Source organism: Crotalus tigris, unplaced genomic scaffold (assembly GCF_016545835.1).
Source record: "Crotalus tigris isolate CLP2741 ecotype Arizona unplaced genomic scaffold, ASM1654583v1 scf7180000017568.12009008, whole genome shotgun sequence".
NCBI lineage: Eukaryota > Metazoa > Chordata > Lepidosauria > Squamata > Viperidae > Crotalus > Crotalus tigris.
This window is the reverse complement of record NW_024096478.1, coordinates 4,542,305-4,558,634: the sequence shown is the minus strand read 5'-3', so window position 1 is coordinate 4,558,634 and position 16,330 is coordinate 4,542,305. Positions and strand designations below refer to the sequence as shown.

At 35.0% G+C, this 16,330-nt stretch overlaps 1 protein-coding gene across 1 annotated transcript in view; it reads left to right on the top strand.

Annotated features, from left to right (window-relative positions):
- The window catches only part of NSG2 (neuronal vesicle trafficking associated 2), a 59,071-nt gene that overhangs the window by 22,639 nt on the left and 20,102 nt on the right, over positions 1-16,330 (top strand). Inside the window, exon 3 of the mRNA XM_039351974.1 lies at positions 1,659-1,778. Within this exon, the coding sequence (XP_039207908.1) occupies positions 1,659-1,778 (120 nt within the window). The remainder of the gene's footprint in view (positions 1-1,658; positions 1,779-16,330) is intronic.

Genomic DNA, 16,330 nt, shown 5'->3' with positions numbered 1-16,330 from the left:
TATATATATATATATATATATATATATATATATATATATATATATATATATAGTATTATATTAAAACTGTTTTATATTAGTTTTAACTTTTCCTGGTGATCATATTTTATTCTCACCATATATATATATGTGTGTGTGTGTGTGTGTGTGTGTGTGTGTGTGTGTGTGTTTGTAAAATGTAAGTGAATTAAAGTGGAAATTGCTCATATATGTTCGGATGCCACCTACCATGTTTATTAATCCTATAAACAGGATTAATAAACATGGTAGGTGGCATCCGAACATATTTTTAAACAGCTTTAGCAATGGTTCTTAAAAATCTGTAGGACTATCAGAATTCCCAGGTTAGACACTATGTTCTAAATATAGAAATGGGAGAAGGATATTTATGGAATGTGGTGAAAATTTAAAGCAGATCATAGTGGTATCCTAAAATGAAATGTTCTTGCTTCAATGATATAGTTGAGTCATTTTAGACACAGGAGTACATAGCTTTGTCTTCTGTCCATCCTCCTTTTAGGTAATTTCACTGTCCAACATGTACCAACTGTTGCATGTTTTAGAACTACTTCAACATTGGTTGTAGATTAAATGGAGAAAATTTTGTACTCTATACAAATTTTGAATGTGCAAATTCTGAGCATGTGTCAACCTGTGCTTTAGATTTATAAAAAAAGAGTGTTGGAGTGCACACAGGCATGTACATTGCTTATCAAATCAAATGCATGTCTTCCTGAGAATATTTATTAATTGAATTAGTTTCTATAGCTGCCTATCTCTATCCAATTGACTGTTATACTAGGCTAGTCAGATTTCAGCAGCACCTAGTATGGCCTCAACCCTGTTCCATGTCATTAGATGTCCCTGAAGAAGGTGGACAAAGAAATAGAAATAGAAATTCTATACAAAATTCAGTATCATTTGGAGTGCATCATTCCCATTCGATTGATTTGTGGATGATTAATTGGCAACACTGCCAATTTGAGAATCTGTTGAACAAAATATTTATTATGAGGAATACGTGTTGCTTTAGATAAGCCAAATAAGATACGATGTGGCTAAATAAGATGTATTCTATCAAATAAGGGACTCTTATTACATGTTGTCTTTGCAAAATGGGCTCCCCAAATTCCATACCCTCCAGATTAGTCAAGGATAAGGCTCAGGCCTTTAATCTGCCATTCCCAGAGCATCCCTGCTGAAATTCAGGGCCAGAATGGCTGATGTTCAGCTACCTAGTATTTAATAGTCCTAAAGCTTGTCCCATGTGATTTGTGTCACTCTGAAGCATTTGGAGACTAAAATAATAACTTTGAAAATACAGAGGCCAGGAGGAAGATGTTACCTGTATTTTTTTTAATTATAAAAGAAATTATTTTTTTTCACCTTTCCTTATCCCCAGATGTGAAGTGCAGGAAGTAGGGAGGTTGACTTAGTTTAGTCTCTCACTATCATGGAAAATTTTGTCAGTTCATTTATTTAACCTTCATTGTTTCTCTCTCTCTCTCTCTGTGTATTTTTTATCTTACAGCAATGACTTCTGCATACATGAAGATATTCACAGAGATGACTTATTGGAAACCAATTCTTTAATGAAACTATATATATATTTATTTATTTGACTGGAGAAAACTGAAAATGTCAATTTTTGTTTCTAGGTGATTGTGAAAACAAGAACAGAATATCAACCAGACCAGAAGAACAAAGGAAAACTTAGAGTGCCCAAAATTGCTGAATTCACAGTCAGTTTCACTGATGGTGTAACAGAAAGGTTAAAGGTAAGAAATGCAGAGGTTTGGTAATTTTCATAAGAATAATTAATAGACAGCAGCTCTCCTATTCTGATTTAAAAATGGCATACTACTCAAGATCAAAGTACACATGGATTTAAGCAGGGCCTTTTTTTGTCATAGAATGCACCGGAACGGAATTCCAGCATCTTTTTTCGACGGATTTTCTGGAGTTGCATTCTTTTCTTAGTGTTGCCTTTCCTATATTTGCTTGCTTTTAAAAATGTCCCACTGGCAGTACAGTGTGAGCGGGGTCCCCTCCAGCACTGTCTGCCTCCTCTAGGAGGAGCCATGAGGCTCCAGAGCACCACAACCAGAGGTGGCTTGATTGGCTGGGTCGGACCATGTGGTGTGGAAGCTGATGGTGGCTGTGGGAGACACATAAAGATGGAGGCCCTCTTTCACGAGAGGGTGAGCAAGCCTTTTGCCTTCCCTTACAGAAGGTGGGGTGTGAGGTTAAGAAGAGACAAAGCAATAGGAAAGAAAGGTGGCTGGTGTGGAAGCTTGCCCGGCAAGGATAAGAATAAAGCCACTGTCTTGTGATTTGGAGATATTATTATTATTAATAATATATATTAATTATGTATTGGTCAGATGTAAAGGTAGACCTACAGTATGAGGTTTAATCAGATCTATTTATTAAATTGGGTTTAACTTAAAGGTAAATTAAAAGTAATCTGTTCACTGACAAAGTTTCAACTTTAATTTGTTTCAAGTCAATAGCCATATTAAACTCCAAATGTCAATTTTTCCACCTTGGTTGACAACTTCTTAAAAATAATTCAATCTTTTGCAAGCAACCAAATTTTGTTTTATTGGGCCAGTTTCATTCCACATAGAAAGCTGACATTTCCACTCATTAAACTAAATGGGTATGCCAGTGGTAAAAATCCCAGAAGATTAATAAAATGCCTTCTTGTAATTTAAAGCCACACAGTGCATGGTAACATTAATAGTATTAACTTACCTTGAACAAAATCCTAGTTTTTTAAATACACTAAAAATTGAAGGTTTTTTTTTTCAACAAAGATAAAGACGGGTTGTATGACGTGTGTGAGTTCTGGCACCTTTTTTTTTTTTTTTAACAAAAAAAGCACTGGACTTAAGAATTCCTAGGTTGGAACATACAGCTTAAGTTTATCTTCCCAATGCATGGTAATGCATCTGCATTAGGAATGATCTGAAGAGGAAGAGGGATTCAGCCAGGCCAAGCTTAGCTCTTCCAAGCTGCTATTACTCCTGAGAAACCTATGGTTATAGTCAGAATTCAATGGGGGAATCAAACTTCTTGCCTTCATTATAACCATGATTTAAATGTTTCCTCCTGGCCTTCCAAAGTTGCTTTTTTTTTTGGGTGGGGGGGAATGGCATTGAAACAGAAGTTGAAGATAATTCAACTTATTAGATTTCACAATTATTTCTAACCATATGAACAAAATTACTTTTCACAAGAAAGGCACTACATTATATTATTTTATGCTATAATTTACCATTACCTTAATTATCTGAATTCTGGGTAAAGTTCAGTCTCAAATCACAAGATCCTTCCAGATTTTAAAGGTAAACGATTCTTCATCTTTTTGTAAAAAGCATGTATTATATTTCTTATTGGCATAGAGGTTTTGGAGTTGTTAGCTTGATTTCACAATGGAGAAGCAAACCTGATTATGCAACAGATTGAGCTTGTGCTCAGTTGCAAAATTTTACACTATTGCAAAAAATCCCAGATTAAAAGGATGTCCATCTCCATGACTAAAGATGATTACTGGTAATATTGCCACTGCTGAGTGGGCATAATAAAAAAAAAACCCAGAAATTGAACATGAAACTCATGCCTGCAGACTATTTCTATCAAGCCCTGTTTATTGGCAAGTATTATCTATTGTCTTTGATCTGTGTTTGCTCCAAAGGATGAGATGACAACTATAAGCTTTATTTATCAATAATGAGGAATCATTAATTTTGGTATGAGAATGAGCTGCACCAAATTTTAGGGTAATATACTCCTGCTCCTGTCATTTTTTTTCCTGGTTGTCATGAGATGTTTGTCCAATTTACATCTTAATGTGAATTTATTTAATGCACAGCTTTCAAAAAAATGGGCGGAGTGTGAAAAATATATACAATTATATATTTTAAAGAAAAGTGTGCGCAAAATGTGTATATTTTTTTCTGATGAACTGCATATGAATATAAATAAAAGAATTGTAGTCTGATTCTGTAAAGAATTTAATCCTAAAAAAATTAGAACCTGAAATGGAAATATCTTATTTTCTAAAGAAAACATGTAGCTTCCACTTTTGATATTAAATTAATATCAAATGCAGAAGACTTTCCTGTAATCTCCAATCTTCAATAGCCATGAGTTATTTAAACATGGAGTAAAACAATCTTAGAAAACATTGTTTGATCCCAATGCAGTGCTCAATCCATAAAAATCATAAATAAAATCCCCATTTATTAATAATATGTCAGAATTGCATGCATACTGAGAAGCCTTCTATAGTTATAGAGTCTTTGGGAAATCCAGCTTGTATAACCATGTTACCATATGGATGGTACCCACATTGCAAAGTAATCTTACAGTATACTATACACTGATCATATGGCATATGAAGTTGCAGAGTAATTCTGTTGACTGGAGTATTGTTCTGTATACTGCTGAATTCTAACCCAACATAAGATCTATAAGAGTTAGTTTGAAATGAACTATGGTCATGGGAAGCAAAAATCTGCCAACAATGAATACCAAATTTAAAAAGTAATAGCAGTTGGGCTTAAATCAATGCAAGGGCAAAACATTTTATGCTTTGAAAAGTTCTGAGAATCCTTTGAAATCAGTATCTTATGCTTTCTTAAAGCAGGAAAACTGTTTTCTTCATATGGAGTCTATAGCCTGAAATTTGGAGGCATATTTATTTATAAAACATTACTGACAACATAGTTCCCTATCACTTTTATTTCTCTTTACTTTTCTTTAATTGATCTCTCTTCCATTGCTCTCTTTCCCTTCCCAAGTATTCTTCTCACACTGGTTGTTATCTGGGTCAGCAAATAAACCCAGTGATCTGTCATTCAATGGAAAATGTCAATGCTATTTTCTGACTCTTCATCTGATTTTTATTTTGTCTATCTCACCTGTTAATCACCTATCATCATAAGAGATCAGGCAATAAACTTCTGCCTGCTTTTCATAGATACTTCATGTTCCATATTAACTTGATTGACTATGCTGAATTATTTCCTAATCAAAATGAGCTGAGGTAATATATCATTCTTATGATTTTCTATATGGCTTTAAAATTGTTCTTCATTTTTATTCTAGTGCATATTGTAAGGAGGTTATTAAATATACTACCTTCTGATTATATACATATATTTTACCTTGTGCTAGAATCATATCTTTCATTTGTGCTTATGGAGAAGGAAAGTGGCATAAATGTTTTAAGGTTTATCAATTTTGATTTTAGTACGTTTTAAAAATAAAGGAAAGGAAGAAAAGAAAAGGGCTGAAGGAAATAAAGTCTAACAGATCTTGTAAATGAGATCATAATGTTTTCTGTTTTTAGATAACTCTCCAGTGAACAATGTGCTAGAAATTTCATTTTCACCTTTCTGGAACAGTAAAAAAAAAAAAAAAGGACTTTACCATACATATAAGCCATATTTTCATCTTTTCTAAATTTTTGTATGATTGCTTATTAAGAAGAAATTATTACTATGCTCAGTGGGATTTGCTCTTAAATTGGATGTGAGGAACTGCAGCCTTCTTTGTCCTCCCATCCAGCGTTTATTCATACGGCTTTTCTGTAACAGATTCTTGATGTCCAAATATAAGGAAGGAGCACGTGATTTGACTAATATCAATGGGATTGATATAGCTGTTTGAGAAGCCTTCATTTTGCAAAATGACCATTTTTCTCAACTTTGCTTCTCCTGTTTTACTAATTCTGATGAACATTTACTTTTGAGTAAACTCATTTGAACTTAATGGGGCCCCCTGCTGATATCGTTGATCTACAGGATTTCTTTCCTAAAATGCCATGTGATGCTTCTTGAAACATTTGAGTCTGTTTTTCAAATATAGATTGATTAAGGATTTTTTTTATTGTTTGTTTTTGGTAAGATAGTCTTATGAGGAAAAATGTAAGTTTGCAGATATTTTCTTAATGGCTATATGGGTGGCCCATTGTGAATTTATATTTTTAACAAACTTGCTTTAATTGCTGCTATTAGGAAAGTTATGTAATGTTTTGTGTTTTTAGATAAGACCAGAACAATCCATTTACTTTGAAAACAGATATATTTTCTTGTTTAGATATTTAATTGCTATTATTTCCTTTCCTCCCATGTGAGTGAAAATTACTTTTTGGCAGCAGCCATATTTAATTTCCTCGAGCATAAAAATGACTTCAAAACAACATTTTTAGGGCCAAAATTAATAATTCTGCTATGACTCCTTCCCTTCCAAGGAATGTTGCCCTACCTTCAAAATATTAAAAAAAAATCAAAAAAATCTAATATTTAAAAAGTGATCCTTCTCAATTAGGCAATGTCCTACATTACTTCTAGCTTTTCCTTCCATCTCCTTGTAAAAACAACTTTGCGTTTCTGCTGAAAATAGGTTGCGATCACATGCCTAATGCAGAACTGTTTAAATTATGCAAATTAACCCAGTGTGCTGTTTTTGCACAGTATATTCTGACTTTTCCTATTAGAGTACAGAAATAGAAATTCCCAAGGATATTGATGTTCCTTTGACTTCCAGAAATCTTTTTAGCTATGTCCTTGACATAGAAATTTCCGCATTATCAAACATCAATTTCCACTTTTGCTAAAGGGTGAAAACTTGCTTAAAAATAATGAAAATTGAGAGTGAGGTTTTCCTTCCAGCATTATATTCTGCTTACTTTGTGTATTCTCTGTCACATTAAGTTTGTCGTAGTCTTTGCCTCCAAACATACTGATTTTAAAAACAGTAACATCTTCTATTTATAAAACTAAATTCTTTTATTTTATAATAATAATAATAATAAAGTTGGAAGGGACCTTGGAGGTCATATTTAAAAAATAAAGATAGCCACCCCCCCCCCAAAAAAAACCCTCTAAAAAAATTAAAATGACATGCTTCGTATAGGGACCCAGAATGCAAGAAGATCTCTCCTTTATATCTTGTTCAGGACATTTTATTTGGTGGGCTGATAGGACTTTGCAGAAACTGAGATCCATGGAACTACCATACTATACATTGAGAATACCTGCCTGAAAAGGTAGGGAAGCCTGCAGAACTTGTAGAATCCTTTTGAGGGCCTTCATAATAGCTTTGTTCCGCATCACATGAATTGAAGGGAGGAAGTTTGGAACAGAGGATCAGCAACATCGCAACTTTGATTTCTAACTATCTTTTACAGGTAAAGATTTTTAGTGACCCCTCCTCTCTCACACACCCCCCCCCCATAGCTCTGGCTGAATTGAACTTCTTTTTGAATGCAGTCTTTATTTTTTTGTTCATTCTCTTAGGGCCAAATGTGGTCCAGTCCTCATCAGTTTTCAAAGAATTATCCCTATACATAGAGAGAGATAGTCAGACTCCTGATCCCATCGTATAATTTCTTTCCAACTCTTTGTCAGGTTGGATAAAAAGATAATTATATACAGAAGATCGAAGGCCTGCTATATCCTTCATTATCCATTAAGAATGGGCCACAGATTAGCCATCACCATGTTAATTCCATAGATTAATCCATATGAACAAAAGATACTCAGTGGGTGGCTTCAGTTTTCAGTCACTACTGAAAAAGAAAATCAATAAATCTTCTGCCCATCTTCTGTAGCTTTAGAAATCTAGTCTTTTTCACTGATGGTAATGTGTGATGTGATCGTCTGTTTCATCTGTTTAACTCATTTGGTAGATCTGGACTAAAAATCAATTGGGGAGGGATAATTCTATAATGGAAGGGGAGGGATTTAGATGCATGCTAGACATCAAGAATGCACTTCTTTCTATTTTGCTTTAGTTTTGTCAGTGTGTGAATGGTAACCTATGTAATTGGTGCAAGATTGATGATGTATGTTTTAATGACTGTCCCAGTAGGTGCATTGAGTGTACTTCAGTGACGGTTTCTGAATTATCTTTAAAGCAGCCCCTGCTCTTGCATTGAGTCAAGCAAACTACATCTAAATATGGCCCCAATAAACATTACAGTAAACACTGGATTCAGATAGGCAACTGTTATAATACCATCCCACCTTCCTTCTATTTACTATTCAGTAATGTCTTTTGCTACATGTTCGTGTCTTCTCAATTACTTGTTTACTGTATAGTTGATGAAAATATTTTTTTTCACAGTTCAAATGTTCTGTGTTGGAGTGTACAAAAACACCACAGGAGTTACAAATGTTATCACTGATACTTTGCATGCAAAACCAACCATATTGATGTTGCAACATAATACGCAGTATTTGATATTCCAGTTGGTTTTGCAACTTCTTGCAATTCTTTAGCAATATTATTCCAGGACAGTCTTTGTTCAGATGATGAAGTTATAGGTATCAGAATTCATCAGTGAGTTTCCATCTCTTTATTTGGTAAAGGTTTTCCAAAAATTCACTTGATATTCTGGCTTGGGTGAATTTGCAGGGGACATGGAAAGTGACTTGATGCATTTCTTTGCAGTTATAGCAAAAGAACATGCAGCTTCCTTAATGTTTTCTTATTCTAAAGCATTGCAAAACAGTTGCAAGGTACTGCTGGAACTGCTGCTTGGATTGGTCAAAAACACTCCATATCATGGGAATGTTTGGCCTTAGGGGTGAATCTCTTCAATCAGAGCTACACGATTGCATGTAGAAGATGGAAACTACCTGTACAAGACAGGAAATATGTATTAGGGTAATAGATGTTATGAGGAGGGAGAAAAAAATTAATAATACATAACTATTTTCAATGTTTCTTGTCTCTTATAGACTCCAATTCTACCCTCACCCTTGTGAGTAACATCAAATAGAAGATTTTGTTTTCAGGAAAGTCACTCCACCTTTGTAGGAAATATCAGAACTCCTTGTCCTTGTTAAGTAATTCTAAATGAATCCTTCATTTTGAGCCAATTGAATGAACTAACCTGTTAATAGTATTGAACTTTGATCATGGACAAAATACAGTTTCTTTAGAAGATAAATTTTTATAGCAGAGCCATCATCCACCTTGGCAAGAATATTGGTGGGCAGGTGGGGCAGGAAGATTCAAGATGTAGACTGTGATTAAAGCCTTTCTCTCTCGTGTGCACTTTTTTTTTTTTTTGGTATGGATCACAGTCACTAGCTTGTTTGCTCCCACACCTGTGTTATAAGAATAGGGTTCAAGTGGGCAGGAGAGACAGATTGCTCTACTATAAAAAATGGAAGCCATGCTCACAATGCCTCTGTTTGTCTGTAGAAATTTTAGATATAATATGCTTATAGCCATACCCATATATGTACAGTATCATGTCAGAATGTACCCCATTGTGCTTTTGTTTGTTTTAGACACAGATACCTCTACAGGGCTCTGGGATAATTCCCCAAAGGAGTTGTTGCCCCTGCACAACTGCTCTTATTTCTTTTCTTTTTCTTATTGAAAACATATGCTATTTCAGGAGTTTGTCATTTCTGAAACATGATATTACATTTCTATGTTGCTCAGCTCAGTTATGGAGCATTCTGGCAGCTTGACCAATTATTCTTCAACTTCATGACTCATCCTGCACATACATTCTGACAAATGTCTTCGCCCACTCTGTGTAGGTGGAATACAGGAAAATAATGTTAAAACTACATTAAGACCCAGCCACCAAAGTCTCAAAGTAATTTCAGTTCTATTCCACTCCCAGAGAAGACCTGTCAGAATTTCTTTATATGGAAGTTTAATTCTTTTGCTGTGGAAATGTACTGAAACAGAAGCCCATAGAAGATTTTATTTCTCAGCAATGTTCTATATTCTCTGTCAGGACTCTAAAAATCATGATGAACAAAGTGGCTAAATATGTAAAGTAAGCATCCTATGGATTTCCCTTTACTGAATGAAGATGGGAAGAGAGGTAGGCTTTGGTGATCCCTATGAAACCTGATTTTTTTTCCCCTGAGCTTCTGACAAGGAGCCTGTGGTGAAAGAGCAGCTGAATTTGCCCCAAGTGACAAATCTTTCTTGTCCCACAGATGACATTCTTGATTGGATCAAAGAGTCTTTGGTCATCAAAACCACCCTCAGTGGTCTTGTTTGTGGATGTTGCCAATCATTTTTAAATATTAAGTTATCTGCTGAGTTTTTCTTTAAGTTATTAATATTCAAAAAAGTACAAAAGATAGAGAATTATTATAATATACGTGGATTGATTTACCTCATTACAGCCTCTCTGCCTAAAATGAAGTAAAATTATCCACTAATCAAGCTAGACTACAATTCACGATCAGTATTTTGAAAATTAAAATTTCATACCAAATATTATTTGTATTTACTCCTCTGTTGAGATGAATTTGGTCACAGGTATTTTCTAAAGAATCCAAATTTTAACAAATATCGGAGACATGATTTTTACCTTAATGAATATTCCAAAGAGTTGAATGTCTTTTCTTTAACTTCTCATAGGTTGCTATTTTTACTTTTCAGTTTATATTCTGTATTCAGACTCTGATAAAATACTAACTTCTCACTGATAAAGATGAAATCTTGTCTCTTGAGCTTCTATTTACCATATATATCCCACAAGCATTAGAGAAAGTAAAAGTTGTACTTGACATCAATAAATTAAATAAAGGTCTATCATCTATCTATATTTTATTAATTTTGAGAATTTTATAATGTATTAACTTATTTTTTATTACAAATAAAGGATAAAAGCATAGCAATTAGCTACGGTGACACATGATTGATTCTCTCCATCCTGCTCTTTAATACTATATGATGTCACTGGGAGAGAATATCTATTTGGTTTGGGGTGCCATATCTTCAGTATGAGATTGAGACTCAATTGTTTATTGTCATCCTGAGCCACTCCAGAGTCACTATTGAAGGTTTAGTGTCTGAAGGTAGTTAGGGTCTGGATCAGTCAATGTAGGCTAAAGTTAAATCCAAGCAAAATAGATTTTGTGGCAGCATCAGTCTTGACTCTCAAGGAGAAAGCAGTTCCCTGATAGAGTAGGTCCACAATTTGAGGACCTATTGGACTTATAATGGCTATTTCTGGGTGGACAGGTGGAGGCTGTGGTCATGAGAGCCTTTGCTCAGATTTAGTACCAGTTGCAACCTTACTTGGGCCCGACTACAATGGCTCATTCTGTCGGCACCACTTGGCTAGACTACTGCAACATCACCTACATGGGGACTGTCTTTAAAGACTACTCAGAAACTTCAGATGGTGCAAAATGCAGTAGACTAGGTGTTTGCGGGAGTTGACCATTGCAGTAGTTGATCATACTTGATTTATGGACCCTGTATCAGCTTTCTATTAGCTTCCAAGTATGATTTACAGTGATGGCATCTAACTATAAAGCCTTTTATGCATTGGCATCTGCTTATTTGCAAGACTGCCTCTCTTCATTAGAATCAGGCTGACCACATTGGTCATTTCCTAAGAAAATGCTTGTCTCCTATTTTGGGGAGCTTGAGAGAGCCAAAAAGTGCTATTTGGGATGATGACATGACCACTCATTGGAGATCTGTTCATTTGTGATATAGTCTGCTTTCTGAAGTTGGTGTTTTCTGGAGGGCTTTTAATAGAATAAAGCTGGAAGGGACCTTGGAGGCTTTCAGCCTCCTGCTCAAGCAAGAGAACCTATACCTATAACTTTTTGGGCCTGATATGTTATGTGGATTCTGTTCATCTTATTTGTTTTATTTATTGTATCCCAATTCTGATATTCTATTCTATTCTATTCTATTCTATTCTATTCTGTTCTGTTCTGTTCTGTTCTGTTCTGTTCTGTTCTGTTCCGTTCCGTTCCGTTCCATTCCATTCCATTCCATTCTATTCTATTCTATTCTATTCTGTTCTATCTTTTTGGTCACTGAGAGTCTTGGGAATTCAGCAGTGTACACATCTGATAAATAGTTTTTAATTTTCTCAGAAAGCTTTGGAATCTATCAAACTTCAATGTCAACAATTCAATTTCACGTCTTAGCTTTGTTATGTTTCCTATTCTTTTTATTCCTTCTACTGCCCTGAAGACTGTTGAAATGATATTGTATCCAGTGGTTTCTTTCAATTATCTGTGATAGACATCTACTCATAAGATGAGACATTCCTTGCTTTTCCCCCTTTCAGTAATATGTATGCATGTGTGGGTGAGTATGTCTCTAAATTAGTTCAAGAGAGTCTTCCTGTCTGGTAGAGCAACCTTGGATTACAAAAAGAGCTCCATTCCACCAACAGTTTCTGTTCTACTGATAAACAATACTAACCTTTAAGTCCTCTATTCAGAAATAATGCCATGAAGATATATAGTAAATAGTAAAGCTGTGCAGCATTTTTTCAGTAAAAATGAAGATGCTTCAGGGAGGTCAGAGATGCTCAATCTATCTTCAGTTGCTTCAGACAGATAATCTTTTCCTGGCTGTTCTTTGCATATCTAGAAAATGACATCTTTGGTTTAAGAAGTTGCAAATAGGGGCTTTGTGTACAATCCGATGTGTTCTAAACTGCCTATCTTCCTCAGATCTAAAGTATTGCATAGCCACGCTGTTGCGTCACTGAATTTCTTCTAAATTTGTCATAGGAAACATAGTTTCTGTGGGATCAATAAGTAATAAGCACATTACTTTAAAGTTACTCAGAATTATTGGTAGGTAGGCAGCGTGCAAGTTTAATAATAATTTTTTTAAAAAATGTTCCCTGGATAAGATGTTATTGCATTCTTTCCACTTTCACAATACTCTGCAAAATCTATTTTCATGGTTCTTCTGGTCAAACTGAAGTTAACGTGAAATCACCAGAAGTCATTCAATCCCTTCTCTGAAGACAAACATTAATGTCAACCATCTCTAAATGCCAGCAGGGATGTTTCTTCAGCCTTGGTCTGCTCAGCTAAGCATTTCTTATGCCGCTTAAAATGACAGTTGTACAGTTTTTCTTATTTTGCCACATGATCAGCCCTGATATATTCATTTCCTGTTTTGGATTTTTTATGTGATAAAAATAAATAATTAATTGTTCCTCTGACCTTGACATAAATGGGTCATATAAATGGTGAGAAAGAAATTGAGATAATTTCAGTAATGAAAATTAATCACATCACTCCAAGTATATATTTTATATTTTTTTCTCTTTTATAAAATTTATATTTAAAGTTGTTCCTTATATTAGCTTTTCTGTTTTCATCAAGATCATCATTTTCAAACAAACTTATCTTTAAATGCGGTTTTTTTCCAAGTATGTAGTAGGAGAGGAACATTTATAAGCCTAAATGACTATAAGTATGATAAAAACAGAATCTAAGAGTTAGATTTTTTTTTCTTTTAACCCCCCTGTAATCCCTTTTATCAGGGTGGAGTTGGGGGGAGTGAATGGAGCTGAGCATTTACTGACTGGATGCTCTTCCTGATGCCTAGGTGGAGTTCACAATAGATATTTTCTCTTTGTGCCATGATAGAGAAATGTCTGTCACTGCCTAGGATTGAATTCTCAACCTCCTGAGTGTGAGGCTAGTGTCTGCACCTCTAGGCCACCATACTAATCAGAATCTAAGAGGTAGACAAATATCTAGTTGGCCTTATTCAAGATGATAATGAGGGAGCTTACCGCAAGGAGGTTGAGGGTTTGGTGAACTGGTGTAAGAAAAACAGCCTAGTTTTAAACATTGGAAAAATCAAAATGCTGTTGATGTCAGAAAAGGCAAGCACAGCCACACTCCTCTGTGTATTAATGATTCACCTGTGGGGATGGTTACCAGCATCAAATTCCTGGGTATGCAGTTAACAAGTAGGCTGGCTTGGTCACTCAATAGCAAGACACTGATGAAGCAGGCACAGCAGTGCCTGCATTTTCTGCATTGCACGAGAAAAGCACAACTTCCTTCCCCTGTCCTTGCCACTTTCTACAGAGGGACGATCAAGAACATCCTGTCATACAGCATCATAGTCTGGTTTGGAAGCGTCACTGCTTCAGACAGGAAGGTGCGGCAGAGAGTAGTGAGGATGGCTGAAAAGATTATTGGTAGTTCCCTCCCATCCAGGACATAGCATATAAGCATTGCTTAAGCAGGGTCTGCAAGCTTGTCTGGGACACTACCCATCCTCTTCACAACTGTTTTCCTTGTTACCTTCTGGGAGGAGGCTTTGTGATATCCAAAGCAGAACATCCAGATTCAGCCACAGTTTTGTTCCATACAGTTTTAACATTGTGCACTCTAAAGTTTCCTAAACTCCTTCCATTTTGTATTCAAGATGGACAGTGATTAATATTTATATGTTGCTTATATGTAAGTGTGTAGGTCTATACATATGTTGTATATAGTATGTTTAAATGTGTGTTATGTATGTGTACACTTCGAGAGCAAGCAACTAAATTTCATTTTTAATGTGTGCCATTGTGCCCACAGTAAAAAATGACAATAAAGGTTATATATCTAACATATTAGTGACAACTCACTATTGATTTTAAAAGATATTATAAAACGCTATATAATCACTGTGTGATACTAGGTATCACAGAGGGAAGTATTTGAAGAACCAGCGTTTGACTCAGAAAGAGGATACCAAATATTATGATGAATATAGAATTTTTTTTTCTTTCTAGGTCTGGAAAACCTTGGTCAAGGCAGCTGAGTTTCTTAAGGACAGGATTTAGTGTGGTGTTAAAATGTTTATGTATTCCAAGAAAGCTGGAAACAAACTGAAGTCAATATGAGTATGGTTAGAATGGTATTGAAAGGGTACTAAATGAACAAGGATACACATGTAATGGGTGAAAAGACATCCTGATAGCACTGACTGGAACAATGGAGCAAAAGTCCTTTGGCTCATCAGGACCCACTTGACCTAGATTTTATTTGTAGCTGTTAGGAATGGATTTGGTAGAGGTGTATGTGAAAAAAGAGAGTTGCATATATTTTCCACTGATGGATTCCATGTCTTCAAGTTGAATGCCTTCACTGGATATAGACTTATATTTAAAGATATCCTCTATAGAACCAGTATAAGAAAATGCTGTAAATTAGGTCACATTTTAACTTTTCATGGCATATCTGTAATTGAGACATTTAATGGTCTAAATGTGAAAATCAGTCTTGCTGAATGTGTGATGAATACAACAGCAGTTGCTATTGAGGTAGATGGAAAATTGCCATTAAGAGAAATGATAAAGTACTTTTGAATTATATTTTAATTAACAGAGGTGATGTTTTGAAAGCATTAACTAATACTATAAACTGGCTGAGTGTGATGACCTGTGTGCAATTCTATGAAGAAACATTTTTACAAGAAGTGCCAACCGAAAGTCACAAATGGTGTAAGATATTACACGTGTAGGGGAGTGTGGTTCTCTGCACATTGTATAAACTTCCCTTTTTCCTATGCGTGTGGTCTCAAGATATGAACTTCTCTCTTTTAGTGTATTAAAGGTAGATAAGAAGTCATCCATTAGGTTAAGTGTGGGCGGCAAGCCGTATAAAAATGACACCCTGGGAGTAACTCAGGGTTCAGAATCTGTCATGCTAATGCTCTGAACCATTGTGCACAAATAAACCTGTTTTCTCCAACCCTTTGTGGTCTTGTCTTGTGATGTAAGTATCGTGGTTTTTCCACAACACTTATGACAATACAAAGGGGTTGCACTGGATAGTCATTGGGGTCTTCCATATCAATAACAATAATAGTTTCTGAACAAAGCAAAGTAATGGAGTATGCATGGATGCTAATAATAGTTTTGTTTCTTGATCTACAGGGGTCCATCAGCATTCTCAAACAGAACTAAAATGCTAGAATCTAGCAGTAAATATACTATAACTGCTTTTCATTTCATCTCACAGGAAAAGGTCACTGCATTTGAGGTAGAGAAATTATCTCTCTGCATTTATATATAAACTCATTTCTTTGTAGGACCCTTGCAAGTGAAACTCAATGTTGAGGAATATTACATTAAATGCCACTAGAACACCGAAATGTGAAAAAAAATGATCTGAGAATACAGAACAGAATACAAAACCCAAACTCCAGAAAATTAACCTTTGTTTCCCCTCAGCTGTTCAATCTACGTTTATGACAGTGAAGCAGCAATGCCTATTTAAATACTTCAATAAATTTGCCTTTTTTAAAAAAAATACCTGTCATAGCTAAATGAAGATAGGCTATCAATAACAGATGAAGTAAGTTGGGCAATGATGACTTAGAATAACATTTACTCCTTTGTTGTACTTAAATTGTTCATGGAAATGCAATTTCTTTTCTAAGCTTTTCTGGATTTTAGGTGAAATCTATTGTCTGTGCTGCTTTTAGTTGCCTTGAACTTGTATTTCATTTGTATTTTGTATTTTTGAACTTGTATTTGATTTTATGTTAAATTTGTTAAATT